At 51.3% G+C, this 25,423-nt stretch overlaps 1 protein-coding gene across 3 annotated transcripts; it reads right to left on the bottom strand.

Annotated features, from left to right (window-relative positions):
- Nucleotides 1-494: 494 nt before the first annotated feature.
- F11R (F11 receptor) lies at nucleotides 495-25,423 on the bottom strand. Of its 3 annotated transcripts, none has more exons than XM_043569226.1 (10): nucleotides 25,259-25,421; nucleotides 5,252-5,320; nucleotides 4,977-5,084; nucleotides 4,643-4,789; nucleotides 4,126-4,328; nucleotides 3,629-3,731; nucleotides 3,384-3,491; nucleotides 3,152-3,164; nucleotides 2,770-2,818; nucleotides 495-2,636 (listed from the first exon to the last, which is right to left on the bottom strand). In XM_043569226.1, the coding sequence occupies exons 1-10, from the start codon at nucleotides 25,317-25,319 to the stop codon at nucleotides 2,601-2,603; spliced, it is 897 nt and encodes a 298-aa protein (XP_043425161.1). In that variant the 5' UTR covers nucleotides 25,320-25,421; the 3' UTR covers nucleotides 495-2,600. The 3 variants fall into 3 exon arrangements, 2 of the variants coding, with proteins under 2 accessions (XP_043425161.1, XP_043425162.1); XR_006295503.1 differs by lacking the exon at nucleotides 3,384-3,491 and adding an exon at nucleotides 3,265-3,335 and having other exon boundaries at nucleotides 2,065-2,636; nucleotides 25,259-25,423; XM_043569227.1 differs by lacking the exons at nucleotides 495-2,636; nucleotides 2,770-2,818; nucleotides 3,152-3,164; nucleotides 3,384-3,491 and adding an exon at nucleotides 3,264-3,335 and having other exon boundaries at nucleotides 25,259-25,423.

Here is a 25,423-nt window from a genome sequence, read left to right as displayed (position 1 = left end):
GCTTGCATGCATTCTCTCTCTCCTCTCAAAGTGAATAAACTTTAAGGAAAAAATTAGGGTTTTTTTCCTTAAAGTTGTACTTCTTCACTTAACACCCCCCCCCCCTTAAGGTGTCCCCATGCCCCATAAAGCATATTCTCCCTTCATCCAGAAAGGGACCAAACCCATTTCCCCTCCCCTTGATCTGTAGATTCTGTTAAGACAGAACAAACACATCCTTGACAAGCATTTTATCCGCAATTACAGTGGGTTCGTGTCTCAAACCACCAATCTCCATAGAATTCCTCCCTCCAAGTGTCACTTGAAAGAAACGTCCACTTGAGTCATTCCCATTCAAGCACGAGCCAACGATAATTTTGGGAGAAAAGTTAACTATCAGTCTCCGCGGAAGGAGATCTCAAACCTCTTAAGACTATCGGGAAGGTTTTGAATCTCCAAATCACTCTGGAAGTCCCAGCTCGTTTACCACACAGAACTTCAGGCTGTAAACAAACTCAATGTGAAAAATAAACATTTATTACAAAATTAGCCTTGACATTTCGAAATGAAAGCAGGCAGGGTGTTTTCCAACTCAAGGGGACTGTGGTAAGCTGGAGAGGTGACTTCCAAGGCTGGTCACGCATGACTTCTGTTCATCACAAGTGACCGAGACGGTGAGGAACCACTCACCTCAGACCTGACGGGACAATGAGTCACCTCTGCTTCCCTGTGGCCTTGTCTCCGCGTCCCTCCCACCCCGTCTCCCAACCAGGAGGCTGAAACACGCTTTAAAAATCTCTTTCTTACTGAACCATTTCATCATCTCTGCTTTTACTGTTTAATTAAATTTTATCTCCATCTGAAAAAGCTCTTTTTTTATTGGCCCATGACCCTTAACCGATGGTTTGGCTAGGCTTGTTTTTCCTCTTGGATTCTCGACAGAAAACTCAATTCCGTCAGGGGTTTCCAGATCAGGGAATAAAACCTGGCAAAGTGGGGCTTAGTGTCCCCCACAGAAGGAAGTTAAGCAAAATCAACCCTTGAAGACCCCCGTGTTCGCCCTCTCGCTCGTTAATAGACCGGGCGACTACGGTAGAGGGGGAAACAGAAATTTAAGGGCAAAAGGGGCTGTCCAGACGCACAAAGGAAAGCAACGTCAGGCAGGCCTACCTTCCCAGCAGTCACACGGGGATGGCCTTGCCACCTGGTCTCAAATTACCTTTCCTCTAAACAGCACCCCAGCCCCCAACTCTGCTCCAGTGAAGCAATGGTTGCTTTACTGCTCTGGGGCAGTCTGTTCTCCTTAGAGAAGTCTTTGGATGCATCTGGTTGGCAGAGGGGGGAGGGGAGGGTGGGCACTTTCTCCCCTCAGTGGACCAGACCAGGGAGAACCCCAGGGCACAGCATCGGCTTCCTCCGGGTGTGCTCCCGCAGCAGAGGGCACTCCTCGGGCCGCCAGAGGGCTCCGGAATGAGGGTCCCAAGCTCAGAAGCTCTGCCTTGAGACGGGAGCCAGGAAGGGGTGGGACAGGGGGCCAGGACCAACCCAGGTTGTTGGGGAAGCAGGGTTTCAGGCGCCTTCCTGTTTGTACAAAGGAGCCCAGGAACTTCATTTCCCCAACTTCCCGCGACGAGAGGCTTTGACAAACCAGCAACATCCGGCTACATCCAAACACACACCAACAGTCTCACCAAAGAGCGAAGACGCCCTGGACACACACCGCATTTCAGCAGAGAGCTAAGACCGAGCGCGCGAATGTGCACGCGTGCGCGCGCGCACGCACACACGCACACACCCCACAGCAAAGAGCTACGACCAGTGCGCACATCCGCACGGCCCTGCAGACGCATCTTAAAAGGGTCCATCCAGTTGTTCCAGCCAAGGGAAGGGTGATGATGGTCGGAGCTCCCAGCGCCAGCTTCCTTTTCTTCAGATCAGGGGTTTTAAAACCCTTCCGCTCAGTGTCCCCTGAGAGCACCCCCGCCCCCCCCCCCCATGGTCTCCATAACAAAGCTCCGGTTTCGTTCGACAGACACAGATGGTGTCTTGCTGCGTTCAGGCCGGTGCAAGAGGGTCTCGGGGGCACTTCCCGTGGGAAGACAGAAGAAAGTGGAGTGGGCTGCAGGGGCGGGAGAGACTTGGGTGTTGTCACCCCACAACCTCTTCGGTGGCTCGGTCTCCAGTCCCCACTCTGGAACAGCGGGTCCCTCCTCACCACGGGAGGAAAGGGCCCAGGGACCAAACTCCAGATCCCTGCTGGGGGGGAGGGGCCGCCGCCACACAGGGGGTATCGAGTGCCCCGCCACTGTTGCCACGTTCTGGGAAGGGAAGTCAAGGGGCGTGACGCTCAGGGCTGTTCCCTGATCCCTCGTAGGGATGGGGGACATGGGGGATGAAAGCTTTTAAACAAGTCCCGGGCCACTGGGCAATGGCGGGAAAGGAAGGGCGGGATGCAGGGGGAAAGCATACACAACCACATCCTAACTAAGATAAACGTGGGGACCCCTGTGGGGGCTAGAAGACGCGTAAGGGACCCTGTGAAACTACAGACGCCAGGGGCTGGAGTCTGGTAGCACCGGAAGAAGGCAAGCACGGAGGACAGGAGATGAGTCGGACCAGGGTCACACCAGGAATGACGAGGTCTGCCTGAATTCCCCCTGGAGAAATAAAACGCCCAAATCAACCCTGTACACTCTTGTTTAGCTGATAAGCTCCTGAACCTGTAAACACAGGGGAGGAGCCCCTCACTCCCGCAGGGAGACCCTCCCGGTCCCCGGGGAGCACACTCACTTCACTGCGGGCAGCGGGCTGGCTGTAAATCACCTTCTTACTCGAGGTCCTGCGGACAAGCCAGAAGACGGAGACGCTCAGCACCCCCCCCCCCCCCCCCGCCAACCCGTGCTGTCTTTAACCTCTGCTGGCCAACGTTAGAGGCTCGACCGAGAACTTCACGGAAGCACAGAGCTCTCAGTAGGGAGGGGTGGGTGGAGGGAGACCCGACAAGTACAAGGTCACAGGGAACGGGGAAAGGTAGACACACAGATGGCCACCCGACCAGGGTGGCCTCTGCCTCCAGCCCCTCCCCCCGGGGCCCGTCTCCGCTTCAAACCACACGCATCCTTGTTCTCAACCTCCTCTGGAGACCTCCCAGGACGGCAGGTGGCTCACTCACCCTTTCTTTGTTCCTGAAAAAGAAGAAAGGGGACCGTGAGCGTCAGCGGGATAGGGGCCGGCCGGGCGCAGAAGGCTGGGGGGAATGGCACTCAATAGGTCACTGGTGCTCACCCGGGAGAGAACCCCTGCACACGTGGGCTCACTATCAGGTCAGTACTCAGATGGCACCCAAGGACCGTGCCCTGGAATGGGGACGATACAAAGGAGAGCCGTTGAGGGCAAGTACTTACTGTCAAAGTAGCCTCGTCTATAGGCGAACCAGATGCCCAAAATCAAGAATCCAAGGAGAATGAGTGTGACAAGGACAGCTGCCACAATGCCCCCCACATTCAACTCCGCTGTGAGACACAAACGAGAGGTCAGTCCTCTGAGGGCTCACTCACGTGACTGACACCACCACCAAAGCCAGGGTGGAAAGCAGACCCCGGGCCCCACCCCAGGCCCGCGCTCAAGCCCCTGCTAGAGCCTTGCTCACCGGCTTCCATGCGCACAGCCTCTGACCTCATGGGCATCCCGTACCCGTTCTGCGCCTCACAGGTGTACTCGCCCGTATCCCAGGCTGACACGGGATCGAAGACCTGAAGGGAGGAAATCGGTTGGCCTCCTGCCGACAGAAGCCAAGCACCTACTTCTGGTGTTTTGTCAGTAAGCTCTACGCCCGACGCGGGGATCGAACTCACGACCCCCGACACCAAGAGCCGCAGGCTCTACAGGAGCACCACCCCCCCCCCCCGATCCTCATTTTTAAATTGCAGTATCGTGGACATACGCTGTTGCACTGGGGTTTCGGGTGCACGGCAGACGATTCAACAACGGTGCACCTTATGACACCCTCATCCTGAGAAGCGTCCAAGCCCCATCTTTAGTCTTCCGACCCTAACGCCAAGCTCATCTTGCTGCTTGTCTTCCCCACCTTCCAGGGCTCTTTGGCCCTGCCCCCCCCCATACCCTCCCACACCACCCCATCCCTACCAGCTCCCCTGTCTTTTCATTCAGGCTGTAGGAAGAGTTGCTGAAGGCGCGGTTGCCCTTGGGCTCCAAAGGCATCCGGACCCCGTCCTTGAACCAGTAGTACTCAGAAGGGGGGGAGCCATCCTTCTCTGAGCAGGTCAGCACTGCCCGACTCCCAATGGTGGCAGAGGAGGGGATGTGGACCGTGGGCTTGGATGGAGGCACTGCGAAGGGACAGAAGGGGCCCAGCACAAGTTCAGACAGCGCCGCCTAGAGGCCAAGCGGAAGACAACCCCATAGGTCAGCTCCAGCCTCCATCCCTTACCAGGCCCTCCGCTTCCCACTGTGGGAGGGGGGAGGGGAAGGGGGAGGAGCGGGGCTCGTCGCCTCTGCAGCACAGAGACTGAAGCCCCCCCACTCCTCCCCCCCCCCCCCCAGCGCCCTGGCCATCAGTGAGCTCCAAAGCTCGGCAAAGCCCCTTGAGGACCTGGGAAGCAATGAACGCCCAACACACACACAAAACGCGTGGGGCACGTACCAAGCACAGTGAGCTGGACGCTGACCTCCCCGTACGTGTTGCCGCCATCGTCAGAGACCATGCAAGTGTACGTCCCCGTGTCTTTCCGGGTCACCGAATGGAAAGTGATGCCACTGTGCGAGAAGGTGACTCGGTCTGCATAGGAGGCTACCAGAAGAGAGGAAGGGGCGGCCGGCTGAGTGCGCTGCGGGGCCACGAGAAGCTGGGTGGTGGCAGGGCAGGCCGCGTTAGAGTCCGCGGGACCTGGGCCCCAGGGTGCTCCTCTCCCCCGGGGGTCCGGCCCCGTCGACCCCTCCACAACCTAGGCCACCGGGGAGGAGGTGGGGCAACTCACCCGTGATCTTGTTTTTATAACAAACGAGGCTGGTGATGTCACCATGGGCGAACTTCCACTCCACGCGGGGGTTGGAGAAGCCCGAGTAGGAGCAGGACAACTTGGCGGCTGTGGGCAGCGCGAAAGTGAGCAGGACGAAGGAGCGGCGGCCAACGGAGAAGGAGAAGGGCCCCAAACTGCGGCGGCGGCTCTGCGCTGCCCGCCCTCCAGGCCCCAGGCGCACCTGCTTCCCCCCCCTCCGCCCCACCCCCCCTGCACAGCCGCCCACGACTCACGTTTGTCCTCGGGAACTCTGACATCGGGCTCAGAAGTATACACTGCGCCCCTGCCCAACGCCAGGGAGCCTGAGGAGGAGAGGGGTGGGCCATCAGGAGGGGACACCAGGGCGGCTCAGCTGAAGCAGCTCCTGAGGCCCTTCCCGTGGCTTCTCCAAGGTGAAGAGACTCAGGAGATCCAGGCTCCTCCTGGGTCTCACGCCTCCTCGCCAATATCCTAAATACCTTCAAATGCTTTTTGCCACAATCGCAGGCCAATACTTCCATTATCAATGGAAAAAAAATATTTCTCTCAGATGTAATGTCTTTCATTTTTTTTATTTTTCCCTCTGCAACTCCCAATAATCTAATTAGATTCCTAGTAGTCCAGGAACAGCTTCCCAAATGACTTTTCATGGTTCAGAGAAAGCTTCTCAACAAATAATTAATTGCAGTCACTTGTCAGACACTCCTGGCAGGAAGCCAGCAAAGCTGGAGGCAAGGGAGGTGGGTCAGGCAGGCAAGGAGGCAAGGAGGCAGGGAGGGAGGGGGGGCAGGGGGGCAGGGAGGGAGGCAGGGAGGGAGGCAGGGAGGCGGGGGGGGGGGGGCAGGGGAGGAGCAGTAATGAGGATAATAACAATACTCAACATTTGTAGGGCATGTTGTGCTTTTTAAAGTGTTTTCACCTACATTACGCTGTGTGATCCTCAAAGCCAGCATGACAGATCAGCAGAACAGGTGTTATTATCTCAGTTTTACATGAGGAACCAAGCCCATGAGACGTAAAGAATCGTGCCTAAGATCACGCAGCTGGGTGTGAGCTGGGGTCGGGACCAGAAGTGGGCTAGATCCTCTCCTAGATCTAGAGACGAGATCTCCTCGTGCCCAGTGGAGAAGGAAAAGAAGGGGTGGCATGTGCTGGGGGCACAGAGACGAGGCTGATTGCACGACCGGGTCGCCGGAGGGTCCAGCGTTCCAAACTAAGCACCAGGGCCTGGGCTCAGACAGCCGGGCTCTGCTATAAACCTGCCCTTGGACAGTCACTCCCGTCCATGTTTTCCAAGTTCAAATTCACCACCTGGGCTTCCCTTATATCCCTAAGAGTCCCGTCTTCCTTAGATAAATGCAAGCACATTTTTCCTTGACGTAATCACTCGCATAACTGAATACGGTCTCGTGACCTCTGAAGCGCCCTCTTCTCACCCAGAACACGAAAGGTTTGGACTAGATGTTCGCTCAAGTCCTTTAGGGTTTGGGGGGGGGGGGGGTTGGGGGACGTTAATGTCTAACGAGGACTTTTATACATACATTTATATCTATCTGACACAACATTGTGACTCCGTCCAGGTACGTATTCTCTCTCCCACTTTACAGATGAGAAAATTAAGTGTCTAAAAAAAGTTCTGCATCTAGGCCCAAGTTTTCATAGCTATGAAACGGCAGAGCTGAGAGGAAAACGCAGGTTCCCCCTACACCCCCATTTCCCTCTTATTATGTCAGACTTTTATAAACCATGAGGTTTCTCAGAGAGGCCGTGGCTTAATGGGGGGCAGACTATAATAAAATGCCATTCTTTTATCTGTGAGTTATTTATACCAATATTACCTTATATGTGTGCATTTGGCGTTACATTTTAATGTCAAATGTATAATCAAATATAATAACACGTAAGAAACTTAAACCAGATAGCCCTTCCTAAAGTCGAAAACTGAGCCCATGGGAGTCTCTTACTCAGCTGTGAGGGGGGAACGCGGAGAATGAAATGCTTTGATTTTCGCCCGGATCAGCTTTCTCTGCTTCAACGATGGGCACTTGTTTTTTAAGATCCTCACCCTTTACCATTTGCTACCCGTGATGTGCAGTGCGATGCTCGAACGAGATCTCTCTTCAGGAATGAAGGACTGACTTGTTGTCATCCAGCCTCTGGGACTTCTGCCAAATCAAAGCCCTCAGCCTATCAGCCCTTTTGGGGACAACAGCCGGGACACTGCGGGGCCCGGGGGCATGCGGTCCACCCGGGCAGGGACAGGGGCAGCTGGCATCCAATGCCTCATCACTGAATGAGAGGAGGGAAGCCCCAGGGAACCCCAGGTCTACTGCCCCAATGCCCCCACACACCCCCCCCCAGCTCAGAACAACGCTGAAAGGCTATTCCCGCCCCGTAAAGCTCCCTGGGGAATAGGTTGAAGCTACTCTGCAGCCCGAATTCTCCCTCTGCCCAACCCCGCTTCATTTCCCTCCCCTGCCCTTCCCGAGCTGTGGACCCCAAGAGCCCTCCGTAATAAATGTCCTGGCACGATAAAGGACATCTCAGAGTCAGCTTCCTTAGAACCCAACCTATGACATGACCCAACTCAGGAAGAGCTTCTAATTACACTAAAAACTAGCGTTTGAAATAAAGGGCTGCCAAAAAAGAAATGACAACACAGGAATTTGGTGATTGTTTCCGCATCACTTCTGACGTCAGCTAAAGTTCTTTTGAGACCTCTCAGACCTCCAGATCTAAAACATTCAGGAACCACACACACACACACACACACACACACACACACGTCCTCCCCAGCTCCTCAGTGTCCTGACCTCCATTGGCTAGGCTTTAAACCAGGCTTCTCTGGTTTAAAACACGGGCTCTGCCCCTCGCCTGGGTGGCTCAGTGGGTTAAGCATCCGACTTCGGCTAAGGTCACGATCTCACAGTTCACGAGTTCGAGCCCCGTGTTGGGATCTCTGCTGTAAGCACAGAGCCCACTTTGGATCCTCTGTCTGCCCCCCTCTCTTCCCCTCTCGCATTCACTCTCTTGCTCTCTCTCTGTGAAAAATAAATGTATAATAATAATAAAATAAAATAATAAAATAATAAAAAAATATAAATAAAAATAAATAATAAATTAAATAAATAAATAATAAAACAAAACATAGGGCCTGCCCCTCAATGCCATCCCACCTCCCTCGGAGGCAGGACTGCAGCTGACTGTCTGTGGCCTGCCAACACTCTCACTCTATTGTGCCTGTGAATCGCCGCATGTGTCCTACTCAGCCTCACCAGTGCTCCGTCCTCACCGTGGGACACCTCCGCCACCGTGGTCCATGCCTCCCCCCACCCCCTCCCACCTCGCCCCTGAATAAGCCTCTGGAACCAAGCTGCCCGATTCAAATCCCAGCTCCGGTACCTACTAGGCTGTGTGACTGGGCAAGCTACCTTAGTCGCTTTGAACCTCAGTTCACCCATCTGTAAAGTGGGGATAATAACAGTTTCTACATCAAAGGGCTGTGGTTGAGTTAAACAAGCTAATACAAATAAAGTGCTTTACAACAGGAAGCAGCAAACAACTATTATATCTTATTATTATTATTATTATTATTATCATCATCATTATCATCATCTGCCCATAGGTTCTTCTCCACACACTTAATTGTTGACTTTAAAACTTTCTTCAATAAGACATATAAATAAATATAAACACTGCCTGAAAAATGCTTATGTTCCAGCCCACCAAACCACCTCTCCTCTATCATTGCAATTGTCTTGGAAAAGCTAACTCTTCTCTAGAACCTTCCCAGGTAGACCAGCAGAGCGGAGGGCTTCCCCTCACTGCACCCCATCTCCATCAGGACACCCAGGCTCTTGCCCATGGCCTTCATCTATGTTGTATTTCCCTTGCCTCCTCATCCCCCCACCCCCCAGACCTATAGTTGGCTCAATGACACACACAGTAAACCAAAATAGAAGGAAAGTTCACCCTTTCACCACGATGCTTAATTTACTACAAGTTCGCAGTAACAAAAGCCACAAAGTCAAAGGCATCAACAGATTTTCGACCCTTTCGTGTACAGAACACCTGCACTCAATCTCGCACACCTCTCTAGAGGGACTCCTCTCCTCCCTTCCTCCGCAAACTTTTATTTATTTGTTTGTTTTAGAGAGAGGGCACAAGCGAGTGAGGGGCAGAAAGAGAGAGACAGAGACACAGACAGACAGACAAGGGGGGCTCACCTGAGGTTCATGTTTTTTACCCAGAGCCAGGCCTGTGCTCACCCGTTGAGGGGCTCAAACTCATGGAACTTGAGATCACGACCTGAGCCAAAGTCAGACGCTTAACATGAGCCACCCGGGTGCCCTTCCTCTGCAAACTTCTTCAAAGAAGGCGTCTACACACAGTTTCCAGCCCAACACAATCACCGCCCCACCTACCGCAATATGTCTTTGGCTCTCACCTTGGAATGAAAATTGCTTTTACTAAGATCAACAGTCATTCGCTCAACTCTATGATGCCCTGATTATACGATAGAACAGCGATTTAATAACAGCTCCTTGGGGGGTGGGGACATCATCTTAAATGTATAGTTAAGCTGTATGTCGCATCCCAATTTCCAAAACATTGAAGTAGTCTTAGAATTAAGGACAGCCACAATTGGCTTTTTCAGTTCCCTTCAGGGGCCCCTGTAAGAGGCCTGGCCCCGCCGACCACTCCCTTCCTCAGAAGTCACGACGCCCCTTGGTTTCTACGTGCCGCCCTTCTGGTCATCCCCACCACTGACGAGTTTTCTCATTCTCTCCCTTGAACCATGCTTCCTCTGTGGATCCCTCAATATGAGTGCTCCCCAGCATTCTATCCTGGGCCTTTTCTCCTCTCCACGTTCTCTCCAGGAAATCTCGAACACCACCCCAAAACTCATCTGCACCCACACGCGGCCACCTCCAGTCCCCGCCTCCCACCTGAGCTGCAGGCTCCGGGTGGAGAAGCCTCCTGCCCTCGTCACCGGAGTCCCCACACCCCTCCCCATCTGCCGCCCGCTCCCTCCTCCTCCTCCTCCTCCTCCTCCTCCCCCAGGTCGGTGGCGTCACGGTGTATTCCCATATATTCCATCCGTCATCATCAGTCAAACTGGAAGCCTTCCAGCAGCCACCACGTCTCCCCTCCTCAAAGAGCAAGCATTGGCATCGTCCCCTCCCAAATCTCCCTCAAACTTTGACCGTCACTTCTTAGCACCATCATCGTCAGATGAACCACAACTCGTCTCTCAAGCACACTTGGGTGTCTCTGCCTCATTTAATCTTAACCCACTCAGACCCACCCTCCATCTCAGGGCCGGAGGAAGGGCTAGTATTTACTGAGCACTTACTCTGTGCCAGGCAGTGCTGCAAGCATATTACATGGTCTGTCTCTTCATCCCTGCCACCTTGGGAGTGGGGCGATACTGTTTATTACCATCATCTCTATTTTCTTTTTTTTTTAATTTGTTTTTTTTCAACGTTTATTTATTTTTTGGGATAGAGAGAGACAGAGCATGAATGGGGGAGGGACAGAGAGAGAGGGAGACACAGAATCGGAAGCAGGCTCCAGGCTCTGAGCCATCAGCCCAGAGCCTGACGCGGGGCTCGGACTCACGGACCACGGGATCGTGACTTGGCTGGAGTCGGACGCTTAACCGACTGCGCCACCCAGGTGCCCCATCATCATCTCTATTTTCTACACGGGGAAACTGAGGCCCCGAGCAGCAAAGTGCTGGTGCTGATTCCAATCCAGGCAATTCCTGGGGCCGTGCTCTGCTCCAATCCACCACACAGCCTTCCTAAAAATGCCAATCTGACACTTGCTTCAAGCTTTCAAGGATTCCACATTGCCTCTCAGAGAAAATTCAACGTCTTGGGGGCGCCTGGGTGGCTCGGCCAGTGAGGCACCTGACTCTTGATTTCAGCTCAGGTCACGATCTCATGGTTCATAGGATCGAGCCCACGTTGGGCTCTGCACTGAGAGCACAGAGCCTGCTTGGGATTCTCTCCTTCCCCCCCCTCCCACCCTCAAAATAAATAAACAATAAGAAAAAAAACAAAAAACCACCAAATTCTTCATCAAGGCAGAGGCCCAGCAGTACCGGACCCTCTGAAAGCCTGTCTACTCTTGGCGTGTTTTCCCCTCTAGCAGAACAGAGGACTTAAAATTCCCAGCAAAGAGCCATTTCACAACGTCTGCTTTGCTCCTGCCGTTCCAGCTTTGTAGAACACCCTTTCCCCTCTTTCTCCCTCTGGTCAGCTATTCATCCATGTTATTTTCCAGGAAATGAGCTACCAACCCCCGATCCTACCAGAGCCAGCTTCAGACCTCTTCCGGAGGCTTGAACTACCCCATGCAACACACGGGTGAAGTACTTCCCACGTTATAATGACGTCATCTGTGCACATAAGTCTCCCCTAGCAGACAGTAAACCCCCCAGGGAACAGGGACCATGTGTTATTTATTATTCGGAGTACTCCGCGCTCAGCAGAATGCCTGGTACAAGTTGACATTGAACAACACGGAGCCTCAAACGAATTAGGTCATAGCAGACCATTCACCATAACATCTACTGTTAAGGTTTATCTACAAAGATAACCCCAGTTTTCACACTGGCAGATGGGGCACGCCCAAATGAGGAAAAAACAAATTTGATCCAAAGCTCAATCTTTTTAAAAGTTTAAGAAACTATTCTACTTTCGGGGGGGGTGGGGGGGGGGGAATGACTATTCCATCAATCTTTTTGTAAAAACTTAGTTTCAGAACATAAAAATTAAGTGTTGTTTTTTTTTTTAGTTTATTTTTGAGAGAGAGAGAGAGAGAGAGAGAGAGAGAGGAAGAGAGAGAGTGAATCCAGAGCAGGCTCCACACTGTCAGTGTGGAGTCTGGTGTGGGACTCAAATTCATGAACCGTGAGATTATGACCTGAGCCAAAACCAGGAACGGGACCCTTAACCTACTAAACCACCCAGGCACCCTAAGAATTGTGGGTTTTTTTAAAGATTAGAAAAAAAATTTTTTACATTTATTTTATTATTGAGAGACAGAGTGAGACAGAGCATGAGTGGGGGAGGGGCAGAGAGAGAGGGAGACACAGAATCCAAAGCAGGTTCCAGGCTTTGAGCTGTCAGCATAGAGCTCGAAGCACAGCTCGAACCCACCAACTGTGAGATCATGACCTGAGCCGAAGTCAGACGCCCAACCGACTGAGCCACCCAGGCGCCCCAAGATCTTTTTTATTTAAAAAAATTTTTTTTAACATTTATTTATTTCTGAGAGACAGAGAGAGCCTGAGCAAGGGAGGGGCAGGGAGAGAGGGAGACAGAATCCGAAGCAGGCTCCAGGCTCTGAGCTGTCAGCACAGAACCCAGTGTGGGGCTCGAACTCACAAACTGTGAGATCACAACCTGAGCCGAAGTCGGACACTTAACCGACTGAGCCACCCAGGCACCCCAAGATGTTTTTTATTTTTAAGTAATCTCTACACCCAACATGGGGGTTGAATTCACAGCCCCGAGCAAGAGTCACTCGCTCCACTGACTGAACAGCCAGGCGCCCCCCAAATTAAGTGTTTTTAAATTTGCCTCATAGTTTTGTAATACAATCGGAGTACTCTGCACATGAGCAATTTCCAACTGGCATTTTGCAACAGGCACTAATTTTTTTTTAAGTTTATTAATTTTTTTTGAGAGAGAAAGAGAGTACACATGAGGGAGGGGAAAAGAAAGGGAAACAGAGAATCTCGAGTAGGTTCTCCACTGTCAGTGCAGAGCCCCATGCGGAGCTTGAACTCATGAACGGTGAGATCATGACCTGAGCCGACTGAGCCACCCAGGCGCCCCGAGGGACTCGTTTCTCCGCGTGGGTTGCAGTGCTTACAGACTGCTTTCCTGCATCCAGGGAGGTGTGCAGAGACAGAAGAGGAAGTTGCAGGAGGTTTTCTGATGCAAGGTCTAAACCAGCAGCATGAAGTGGGGGAAGGATGTGAATCCATTTAAAACATCCCCACTGGGGGCGCCTGGGTGGCTCCGTCGGTTGAGCGTCCGACCTCGGCTCAGGTCATGATCTCACAGTCTGTGAGTTCGAGTCCCGCTTCGGGCTCTGTGCTGACAGCTCGGAGCCTGGAGCCTGCTTCACATTCTGTGTCTTCCTCTCTCTCTGCCCCTCCCCTGCTCACGCTCTCTGTTTCTCAAAAATAAATAAATGTAAAAACAAAAATTTTTTTTAATAAAAATAAACAACAACAACAAAAATCCCCACTGTCTTCATGACCGCAACAGGGAACTCCAAGCAGGTTCAAGTCAGCTGGGGAAGAGGCCTTAGCCAGGTAGGGCATTGCTCTCACTGCAAAGGTATCTTCAACACGGTTTACGGTTGTTACGGACCAAATGGTGTTCCCTCAGCTCCTATGTGAAAGCCTGAATCCCTGGTACCTCAAAATGTGACCGTATCGGGGCGCCTGGGCATCTCAGTCGGTCAAGCCACCGGCTATTGGTTTCAGCTCAGGTCATGATCTCAGTTTTGGGGTTCTGAGTTCGAGCCCTGCGTCGGGCTCTGCGCTACAAAGTGAAGCCTGCTTGGAATTGTCTCTGCCCCTCCCCTGTTCATGCTCACTCACAAGCTTGCACTCAGGCTCTCTCTCTCTCTCAAAATAAAGAAACTTGAAAAAAATGTGACTGTATCTGAAGACAAGGCCTGTCACAAGACAATTACATTAAAATAAGGCCCGTATGACACGCCCTAATCCAGTGTGACTGGTGTCCTTTATACAAAGAGACACCAAGGTGCGCATACAGAGGACAACCAGGGACAGAGTGGCTGCCTGCAAGCCAAAGAGAGAGCCTCCAGAGGAAACCAACCCTAACACCGCAGTGGTCTTGAACTTCAAGCCTCTCGAACTGTAAGAAAATCAGTCACTGTTGTTTAAGCCCCCACCCTCACTCTCCCCATCCCTGTCTGTCTGTGATACGTCGTCGTGACCATGGCCCAGGCAGATGAATAGAAAGGTCTCAGCTGGACATCAGCAGTGAACATTCTGGCCGAATCCCCCGCAACTACAGCCTTGACTTAGGTAATTATGATGACATTTCCACACAGTGGAAGAATCAACGTTCTGCCCTGCAAAGAAAACCATCAACAGAATGAAAAGGCCGCCTACTGAATGGGAGAAAATATCTGCAAATCACTTATCTAATAAGGGATTCCTATCCAAGAAAATTGAGAACATACAAAGAACTCACAACTCACTAGTAAAACAAGAACAAAACACAATCCAATTAAAAACTGGGCAGAGGATCCATATAGATGTTTTTCCAAAGAAGACGCCCAGATGGCCAGCAGGTACATGAAAAGATGTTCAACATCGCTAATCATCAGGGAAATGCAAATCAAAACCACAATGAAATCTCACCACGCGTTATTATCAGAGACAAGAAGTAACACGCACTGGCAAGGATAGAGGAAAGAGAACCCTTGTGCATGCTGCTGGGAACGTAAACTGCTGTAGCCACTATGGAAAAGAGTATGGGTGGTCCTTGCGAAATTAAAAATAGAAATACCGTATGATCCAGCAATTCCACTACTGGGTGTCTATCTGAAGAAAATAAAACCACTGCTTACGAAAGATATGTGCACCCCATGTTCACTGCAGTGTTATTGACAATAGCCAAGATATGAAAACAACCTAGGTGTCCATCGATGAATGGATAAAGGCTATGTGGTCCACACATGTAACAGTTTATTATTCAGCCGTAAAGAAGAACGAAACCTTGCCATTTGTGTTAACATGGGTAGACCTTGAGGCCATTATGCGACATGAAATAAGTCAGACATGGGAAGACAAATACCATAGGACCTCACTTATATGTGGGATCTAAATTAAAAACAAAACTAAGCTTGTAGATACAGAGAACAGATTGGTGGTTCCCAGAGGTGGGGGATGGGGGGTGGCAAAATGGTTGATGGGGGTCGAAGGTTAACAAACTTTCAGTTATAAAGTAAGTAAGTCATGGAGACGTAATGTACGGCATAGTGACTACAGTTAATAACACTATATTGCAGGGCGCCCGGGTGGCTCAGTCAGTTGAGCATCCAACTTGGGCTCAGGTCATGATCTCGCGGTTCATGGGTTTGAGCCCCACATCGGGCTCTGTGCTGACAGCTCAGAGCCTGGAGTCTGCTTCCAATTCTGTGTCTCCTTCTCTCTCTGCCCCGCCCTGTTGTGCTCGGTGTCTCTCTCTCTCGAAAGTAAATAAACGTCAAAATTTTGTTTTTAAATAACACTGTATTAGATCTCTGAAAGTTGCTAAGAGAGTAGATCTTAAAAAGTTTCCATCACAAGAAAAAACAATTCTGTAACTATGTATGGGGATGAATGTTAACTAGATTTACCGTGGTAATTATTTTATCATCTATAGAAATATGGAATCATTATGATGTGCATCTGAAACTAATATAATGCTATGTCAACAAGAAAAATAAATAAATAATTAAAAGGAAAGAATCAACAGAACTCCTGAAAACCTTTTTATAAGACTTGTCCTATACTTTCAATTACAGTTGACCTTTGAATGACACAAGTTTGACCTTCACGGGTCTAGTTATACACAAAATTTTTCTAATACAGTACAGTATTGTAAATGTATCATCTCTTACGATCTTAACATTTTTTTTCTCTAGCTTAATTTATTGTAAGAGCACACTATATAATACATATAACAAAATACGTGTTCATCAGCTATTTATGTTATCAGTAAGGTTTTCAGTCAGTAGTAGGTTACTAGTTTTTCGGGAGTCAAAGAGTTACGCACAGATTTTCTTTCTTTCTTTTTTTAAAATGTGTATCTAATTTTAGGAGAGAGAGAGAAGACAGAGAGTGAGCAGGAGAGGGGCAGGAGCTAGAGAGAGACACAGAATCCAAAGCAGGCTCCAGGCTCTGAGCTGTCAGCACAGAGCTCGATACACGGGGCTCAAACTCATGAACCTCGAGATCACGACCAGAGCCGAAGTCAGCTGCTCAACTGACTGAGCCATCCAGACTCCCCTGCACAGATTTTCAACTCCGTGGGGTTGAGACCCCAAAACCCATGCGTCGTTCAAGGGTCGACTGTAATCATATCTAAATTCTAGACACATATTACTGAACATGACCAAATGAATAAAATAGGAGCAAGAATAAAATAATATTAGCAGTTAGCGTTTCTCGAATACTTACCACATGGCAGGACTCTTCTGAGCCCTTTACAGGATTAATTCATTTGATCCTTGCCATGATGCCATGAAATAAACACTACTGTTGCTCTCATCTTCCAGATGAGTTCATTGGGGCACGTAAATTAAGTAATTTGCTCAAGTGCAAAGCTAATAGGTGGCAGAGTAGGATTCTAACCCTGGCAATCTGGCTCCAGTATGATACATTATCAAAAACTATGTAAGAAATACATATTGCCATCTCAAAGGTCAAAGTAGATCAGAAGTATGTCCAAAACGTACAAGCAATAGGTAGAATATGACCCTATATTTATAAATAATAAAAACAATCCGAGTATATGCATAACAAAATCTCTAAGAATAGATTCCAAGCACTAGACAGTGCTTATCACCTGCGACGGCAGGCAGCTTTTCTATGTTCTATATCTGTGTAATCGGCAAGCACGGGGTTAAGTGTTTTAATTTAGAGAAAAACGCGGGGGAAAGGGGATGAAAAACGGGGAAAGAAAATCAGATCACAAGAAGGAGAGAAGAAGAAACAAAGCCAAAAAGGAGAGGCAAAAACGTTGATTAAACAAAACCTTAATTTTTTCTAACGTGTATTTATTTTTGAGAGAGAGGGAGACAGAGCGTGAGCCGAGAAGGGACAGAGAGGGGGGGAGACACAGAATCCGAAGCAGGCTCCGGGCTCGGAGCTGTCCGCACAGAGCCCGACGCGGGGCTCAAACCGACAAACCGTGAGATCATGACCCGGGCCGAAGTCTGGCGCTTAACCGGCTGAGCCACCCAGGCGCCCCTGATTAAACAAAACTTTCTAGGTGAAATGAGGTGATAGATGAGAAAGAAATATGAGAGAGAGTACTATACCATCGGGATCCTGTACAGTGTCTGATAAATTTCAAGGAGAGAAAAAGGGCAGGAGGTAAGGAGAGCAAAGGTGACTTGGAGACACTGTAGTTGACAATGGGGAAGTAGATAGGCGGTAGGAGTGGCTCAAGGGGGTGGGAGCGGGGAAGAGAAGTGAACCGGATAAAGAGAAGGGGAGAGGGGCGCCTGGGTGACCCAGTCGGTTAAGTGTCCGACTTCAGCCAGGTCATGATCTCGCGGTCTGGGAGTTTGAGCCCCGCGTCAGGCTCTGGGCTGATGGCTCAGAGCCTGGAGCCTGTTTCCGATTCTGTGTCTCCCTCTCTCTCTGCTCCTCCCCCGTTCATGCTCTGTCTCTCTCTGTCCCAAAAATAAATAAACGTTGAAAAAAAAAAAGAGAGAGAAGGGGAGATAGACAGTGATGCAGCCATTAATACTCAAATCAATCCCTACATGTTTTCATGTGCTTCAGAAGAGAGTTGGTGGTGTAGAAATCTGTAAGACTGAAGATACAATTCTTGAAAATCACTATGTATCTGAATAATAAAACAACCGTGGCAAATTATTATTTTCCAGAAGCAGACGCACGGATCTATCTCATCCCACCTGGTTTTCTTACATTGTGACTCAAGGAGATTCTAGGTTTCCTCCTCTTGAATCTGGGCACTGTCTTGTGACTGCTTCGACCAATGGAGTGTAACGGGAGACATGACACAGTGAGCCCTCCCATGAAGGTGGGTGCCATATGCATCGTCTCCTTAGATTCTAATTGCAAAAACCCCATGAGACACAAGTTCTATTGTCACCATCCCATGTTCCAGATGAGAACACTGAGCTTAGAACAGCTGCTCCAAATCACACAGCTAGAAGCAGCAAAGTAGAAAGGGAATCTTGTTTTGTTTTGTTTTGTTTTGTTTTGTTTTAAGTAATCTCTACGCCCAACATGGGGCTCAAAGTCACAACCTGGAGATCAAGAGTTGGAGGCTCTACCAACTGAGCCAGCCAGGTGCTCCATGGTGGGAAGGGCATCTTAACCCAAGTCTGCCTAATTCCGAGGCTCTAAAACCATGATACTACCGGGGCTCAGTCAGTTAGTTGGCTCAGGTCATGATCTCATGGTTCATGGGTTTGAGCCCTGCATTGGGCTCTGCTCTTACAGCACAGAGCAAGCTTCAGATCCTCTGTCTCCCTCTCTCTCTGTGCCTTCCCCGCTCACTCTCTCTCTCTCTCTCAAAAATAAATAAACATTAAAAAAATAATAATAATAAAGGGGCGCCTGGGTGGTTCAGTCAGTTAAGCATCCAACTTCAGCTCAAGTCATGATCTCACAGGTCATAAGTTTGAGCCTCCCATTGGGCATTGTGCTGGCAGCTCGGAGCCTGGAGCCTGCTTCGGATTGTGTCTCCTCTCTCTGCCCCGCCCTTGCTCGTGCTCTGTCTCTCTCAAAACTAAATAATCATTAGAACCCAAAACAACAATAATAATCATAATAATAAACTATGATGCTACAGAGCATCTCCGTCAGACAAGCAAGAAAAGTCTACTCATCCTTCAAGATCCTTTTCAAATGCCCCTTGACCCACTATGACTTTTCCCAGTCAAAATTAATCTTCCCCAACTTCTAGGAATGTAGCCTAAGAAAACACTCAAGAGTTAAGCTTAAAGATGGAACAATTTCATGTTATTTAGCACAGCAAAGAAAAAGAAAACCTCAAAGTCCAACAATAGGTGAACAGTTCATTATGATACAGCCATACAGAATACAGTAGAATGGATTTTGTTTAAAGCACATTTTGCTTAAATATATACAGATACCACATTATTCATAAAGGAAAGGCTACAATTAAACACCAACACTAAGCATTTATCTCTTGATAATAGGCCTACGTGTGATTTTCTTTTCTCTATCTTCCTGTTTTCCCATTTTTCTACACTGAGCACGTATTGTGTCTCTCCCTTCTTTTTTAAGAAGTATACATGTATATTTTTTTAATGTTTATTTATTTTTGAGAGAGAAAGAAAGGCAGAGAGAGAGGGAGACACAGAATCTGAGGCAGGCTCCAGGCTCAGAGCTGTCCGCACTGAGCCCGATGTGGGGCTCGAACCCACGAACCGTGAGATCATGACCTGAGCCGAAGTCGGACGCTCAACCGAGCCACCCAGGCACCCCTATTGTTTCTTAATAAAAATGTATTGTTTTGAAAAATTGATCTCTTCCCTTTTATGCTCCCCATTTTGTACTTTGAGTGCAGCCGCGGGCACCCTCTTGTCAGTCTACGCCTGTAGTTCCTGGAGGAGAGAATCTGTAGGTCCCCAGCTCCTAGCACGGTGCCTTGCCAGCGAAGATGCTCCATGACCCCTAACTGAAGCACGCTGTGAGGACAAGGTGGTCACAGAGGGCAGAGGCTTCCAGCTAACAGAAGCCAGCAAGCATCCCTGTACACGTAGACCAAATCCACCACAGAAAAGCTACTTCCTTCTACTACTTTATTTATTTATTTTTTTTAATCTTTATTTATGTTTGAGAGAGAGAGACAGAGTGTGAGCAGGGGAGGAGCAGAGAGAGAGGGAGACACAGAATCCGAAGCAGGCTCCGGGCTCTGAGCTGTCAGCACCGAGTCTGATGCGGGGCTCGAACTCGTGAACCACGAGATCATGACCTGACGACCCGAGCCGAAGTCAGACGCTCGGCCGACGGAGCCACCCAGGCGCCCCTCCTTCTTTCTACTACTTTATTAAGAAAACTTTGAGGGCGCCTGGGTGGCGCAGTCGGTTGAGCGTCCGACTTCGGCCAGGTCACGATCTCGCGGTCGGTGAGTTCGAGCCCCGCGTCGGGCTCTGGGCTGATGGCCCGGAGCCTGGAGCCTGCTTCCGATTCTGTGTCTCCCTCTCTCTCTGCCCCTCCCCGTTCATGCTCTGTCTCTCTCTCTGTCCCAAAAATAAATAAGCGTTGAAAAAAAAAATTAAAAAAAAAAAAAAAAGAAAACTTTGAGGGCGCCTGGGTGGTTCGGTCGGTTAAGCATCTGACTCTTGATTTCGGCTCAGGTCATGATCTCAGGGTCGGAGAGATCAGGCCCTGCCTCGGGCTCTGTGCTGCTGGTGGCAGAGCCTGCTCGGGATTTTCTCTCCCTCTTTGCCTCTCCCCACCCTCTCAAAATAAATAAATAAACTTAAAAAGAAAGAAAGAAAGAAAACTTTGTTTCCTCTACACATCCTGTCCATTAGAATGTTCCTTAAGTTGCTTTTCTGCCATGAGTTTGTTCGAAGTCTTTTTTTTTTTTTTTTTTTTTTTTTAATAAAAGGAAGAAAAAGGAGGGAAGCCAGCCAGCCAGCCAGTCTCTCTGGTCTTCTCTAAGAATTCCTCCGATCTTCGCCTCCAGGCATATGAGGTCCATGGGGGGGGGAGGGGGGGCAGGAGCTGGAGAATGAGGGGGAGCCCTCACCTCCAAAAAGGTTACTCCTGGGTTTCCTGATGTGAGCCGATTGTTTCCAATACCCCCAGCTCTCCTAAGAACTTTTTTTTTTTTAATTTTTTTAATGTTTACTTGGTTTTTTTTTTAATTTTTTTTTCAACATTTATTTATTTTTGGGACAGAGAGAGACAGAGCATGAACGGGGGAGGGGCAGAGAGAGAGGGAGACACAGAATCGGAAACAAGCTCCAGGCTCTGAGCCATCAGCCCAGAGTCTGACGCGGGGCTCGAACTCACGGACCGCGAGATCGTGACCTGGCTGAAGTCGGACGCTTAACTGACTGCGCCACCCAGGCGCCCCAATGTTTACTTGTTTTTGAGAGAGAGAGAGAGAGAGAGACAGAGGGTGCACAAGTGAGGGAGGGGCAGAGACGGGGAGACACAGAACCCAAAGCAGGCTCCGGGCTCTGAGCCATCAGCCCAGAGCCCGACGTGGGGCTCGAACTCACGGACCGCGGGATCATGAACTGAGCCGAAGTCAGACGCTGAACCGACAGAGCCCCCCAGGCGCCCCAACGCCTCAGAACTTCTAGATAGCAGGTGTGGTCTCTGCTTTGTCCCTACTCTCCAGCACAGGGCTGGAACACGGTAGACACCAATGTTTACCGGATTAACAAATGAACTTGACAAAGCAATACACCATCAGGATCTGGCCCTACGGCTTCCACCCCGGGTTTGCCCTTTCCTCCCCACCGGCCACCCTGGGGAGACGGAACTCGCTCCTGGGGGTTAGGGTAGGACGGATAAGGAATGCAGGGGCAAGAGGAAGGCTCTGTGAGCCCGACAGGCTGGGCTAAGTCTAAACAGCCCTTCTTGGCTGCACTTAGAGTGACGTCAGTGGCTGGCCCGGTGGGCCCTCAGGAGGGCAGAAGGTGGGGCGGGCAGTGTGGGACAGGAGAGCTCTCACTGGAAGGCTCCCTCCTGACCTCGCTTGGCAGCATTCCCAGTTCTACCTGCTGGGCTCCTCCCCTCCCCCCCCATCTCCCCATGACAAGGCTGTGCCCGCCCACCCAGGGCTGCTCGCTCCAGGGGCCTGGCATCACACTTCCCGGTCGGTCGGCCAGCTGCTTCCTCCTGTCCTATCCCCACATTGCAAAACAAATACCACAGCCGGACTTTACACAGAAACCCTGCTTATCAGGGAGTCCCAGACAGATGAACTCTGAGTTTTCAACGCCTGGCAAAGCCCAGCGTGCATCCACTCACGTGGCTTCCCCCCCCCAGCCCCCTCACAACACCCCACCCTTGTCCACAATGACATCTGATGGGCCGTCATCCACATCTTTCCTGGACCGCGGCAAAGGAAGCTCGTCTGAGTCGGGAGGTCCCCAAGGTCTCCTCTCCTCGATGCTAACAGAGGCGAAAAACCAGGCCCACCATTTCCATTTGCGGCCACACAAAACGTGTGTAGCTTTTAAACCTATCTCTGAGCAAGGGTGCCAGTGTCCGCAGAACAGGTGGCCCTCGACCCGGTGGACTTGGGGGGGGTGGGGAGGGTGGGTCCTAATGACCAAGGCCACGGCACCCAAAAGGAAAAGATCTCCAGGGTATCCCAAAGCGAATCAAACGAGGGGCCTGATGTAGTAGAAAATCTGTAGTGTGCCTCATTTGGTGTAAGAAAGGGCAGAAACAAATACATATTTATATGTAATTGTGCCTGTGTAACAAAACACTGGAAAGAGACATAAGAATCGGGGGCGGGGGGGGGGGGCGGGCATGGACTGAACCTTCTACATCCTTCTGATTCTCAAACAATGTATTAACCTGTTCCTTTTCCTTGCAGGAGCTCCACCCCAAACCAAAACCAGGCCGGAGACCCCCGGCAAACCAGTGAAAGAAACCAGACAGAAACATGGTGAAGTGAAAGTGTCCTGGGGCCCGGAGGTGAAGACTGAGGCAGAGACACTGGAATCCCATCCCCGCTCATTTCTTAGTTCCTAGTTCCTGCTGCCATCAGCCACTAGGCTTCAGGTTTCCAGGGAACAATTCTTTCCTGGGAGTAGCAACTGGCAGGCAGAGGGAGGGGAAAGGAGAAGTGACTCATCGAAGTGGAGTTTGAGGTAAAGCTAGCAAAGCTCAACAGTAAAGCTGGAAGGGCTTGGGAGGGAACTGTCCCTGGAGAACACCAGACACACGGGCCAGCAGCCCCTCCCTCCGGGAACGGCTCAGTGGGGACACCACCCTCAAGGAGGGGTGAGGAGGAAGGACCAGGGTTCCAGCCCAGGTTCCCCTTTCTTCCCCATGGTGACACCAAAAGCCATCCTCGTCACACAGGACCCTGCTAAGCAGAAATGCCTCTCCCTACTTGGGAGATGGCTGGAAACTTCTAAATGCAGGTTCCCCAGGGAGAGGGAGACGGTGTTCTCCATCACTGGTTGGCTTTTCCCCAGGCCCAGTTCCCTCAGTGTTTGGGCTCCAATCCTTGGCCAACAGCCCGGGCCTTCCTCTCCGCTGAGCTCCCCAGGCTGGGGCTGGACCTTTGCTTGACTTGGGGAATATCCTGCCCTTTATCTTCTTCCTCTCTGATGGGCAGCAGCCCTGATGGAAGAGAGAGCATGTGGGCACCCACATATGATGCAGACATCCCAGGGTCACAGGACAGACCGGACACCCGAAAAACAGCCTTTAATGGAGTGCCTGGGTGGCTCAGCGGGTTAAGCGTCCGACTTTGGCTCAGGTCACGATCTCGCGGTTCGTGGGTTCGAGCCCCACGTCAGGCTCTGTGCTGACAGGTCGGAGCCTGGAGCCTGCTTGGGATTCTGTGTCTCCCTCTCTCTCTGCTCCTCCCCTGCTCATGCTCTATCTCTCTCTGTCCCTCAAAAATAAATAAATGTAAAAAAAAAAAAAATTTTAATGTGACATGGTCGGTTCCCCCATCCCCTGGACATGTTACTTCCCAGGACCCACAGTCCTGTCACGCTGACGCAACATCACATCAGGTTCCCTGCGAACCATCTGAATCCCTGCAGAGACTGGAGGACGTCCCCAAGCTCAGGACGGTGCTACCACAATTCTTTCAGTGCCAGTATGCGATTACTGGGGGATGTCAGGACGCACAACAGTAGGAAGAGGAAGAGGAAGAAGAACGTGGCTCCAGCAAGCTTGTGAACCCGACACACTCTGTCACAAATAGAGTCAGCGCTGAGAAACTTCTGGGTCTGGGGAAGGGAGCACTGGCGCACCGAGTACCAGTAGGAGCCCCACACAGAACCGGCCATGGGTGTCACAAGCAGTCCTACGGCCCAGGCAGAAATGAAAAAGCTGGAGAGTAGGAAAAGACTGGAAACTGAGGCAAGAAGGAAAATGGGGGCCCAGGATGAAGAAGACAAGTTGAGAGAAGACTCTAGCGGGAACCGAAAAGGTAAGAGGCTGGACCCGGGAGCGTTGTCCCAGGCTGATGTTTGAGGTCGTGGTTCCCGTGCCACAGGGTGCTTGAGACGCGGACCCGGCAGTGAGAAAAGGAAAGGGACTCGGGAGATTTTGGTGCCATTCCCGGGGCCTTGCATCCGTCTGGAAAAGCCATTTCCCCTCTCTGGACCTGTTTCCTTGTCTGTACAATAGGGCGAGGGTTAGACTTGCCCCCAAGGGCTTTTTATGCTTTTGTGATGAGGGACAAAGAAATTGTCCATCCATCCGTCCAAGGGCAGGGAACCTATTTCCACGCTTCGCAACCGGGCAAAGTGAACCGCCGTATAACCACCGATGCTGATTTTTGGTTTTGATTGTTCGTTCCCTTCACACTTCCTAAAGCTTCGTTCTTCAAGGGACCAACGAAGATCCCCCCACAGATCGCATACCCGCACCACGACCCACAGAGGCACAGACCCTCAAGACCCTGGCGGATCACGTCCAGCTGCTGACACGGGTCGCCTGAACTGAGGCCCAAAGCATCCACGCAGCCCGGCCCCTAGGCCCAAACCTATCTCTGGACGGAGGCAAGCCCCAGCAAGTGAGTCTCATTGTTCCGCAGGAAAGGGAGTTTACAAAGGAAACAAAAACTCTCAGAGGCGGCCAGGGGGAGGGCAGAGCCCTGGCTCTGAGACGCCTCCAGCCAACCGACAGGCAGGTCCTTCCCCTGGGAATAGTCCCTCGGTCAACAACAGCCACCAAGGGCTCTCAAGGTAGCTACTCCAGAAAGGAACTTGAAGTGCTGTGTTCTGAGAAAGTTCGGATTTCGAATTGATTTCTTCTTCGGACTTTGCACCCAGACACTTCTCCCGGTGGTTTCCCACCCCACCTCACCTCCAGCAGGTCTGCCCTGCCGACCCTTCAGGAGCAGACCACCCAGGGGCCAAAGGAGTCAGGGGTGCGGGGCTCGGGGCTTCTCCCGGGTTGGGCGCCGGTGTCGGGTGCGCGTTGCGGGGCAGGATGGCCCGCCCCGGCGCGGGCGGAGGGGTGCGCCTGGGCGGAGGGGTGCGCCTGGGCAGAGGCGCGCAGGGCCCTCGCCGGCAAGAGAGGCTGTGAAAAGCGGGGCCACCCCCATCGGGTGGGTGCCGGGGCAGGGGGTGGGGGAGGGGAGCCGGCCACCGGCCGGGGGGGGGGGGAGGGGGAGGGGAAACAGGGAATGGCCGGGGTGGAAAGGCAACTCGCTGGGTGAGGCTGGCGGGTTTCTCAACGCCTCTCCTGCCGCGGGCGAGGGGCGTGGGCAGCGCCTCCCTCCAACCTCTGACCCGACCCACCGATTCCTCCCGAAACTCCGGGAACTTACTCAGGACGACCGACGTGAAGACGAGCAGCTGTCTCCTCCCGGCTCTCGCCTCGGTCCCCATGGCGATCAGGACCCCGACGCGACGCGGCCGCTGCAGCCCCGGAGGAGAGTCAGAGATTCCCCCGCAGCCGCCCGCGGACTAAACTCCAGCCGCCAGGTCGAGCC

The sequence above is a fragment of the Prionailurus bengalensis genome, chromosome E4 (assembly GCF_016509475.1).
Source record: "Prionailurus bengalensis isolate Pbe53 chromosome E4, Fcat_Pben_1.1_paternal_pri, whole genome shotgun sequence".
Lineage (NCBI taxonomy): Eukaryota > Metazoa > Chordata > Mammalia > Carnivora > Felidae > Prionailurus > Prionailurus bengalensis.
The sequence above is the reverse complement of the archived record's forward strand: the minus strand, read 5'-3'. Positions and strand labels throughout refer to the sequence as shown.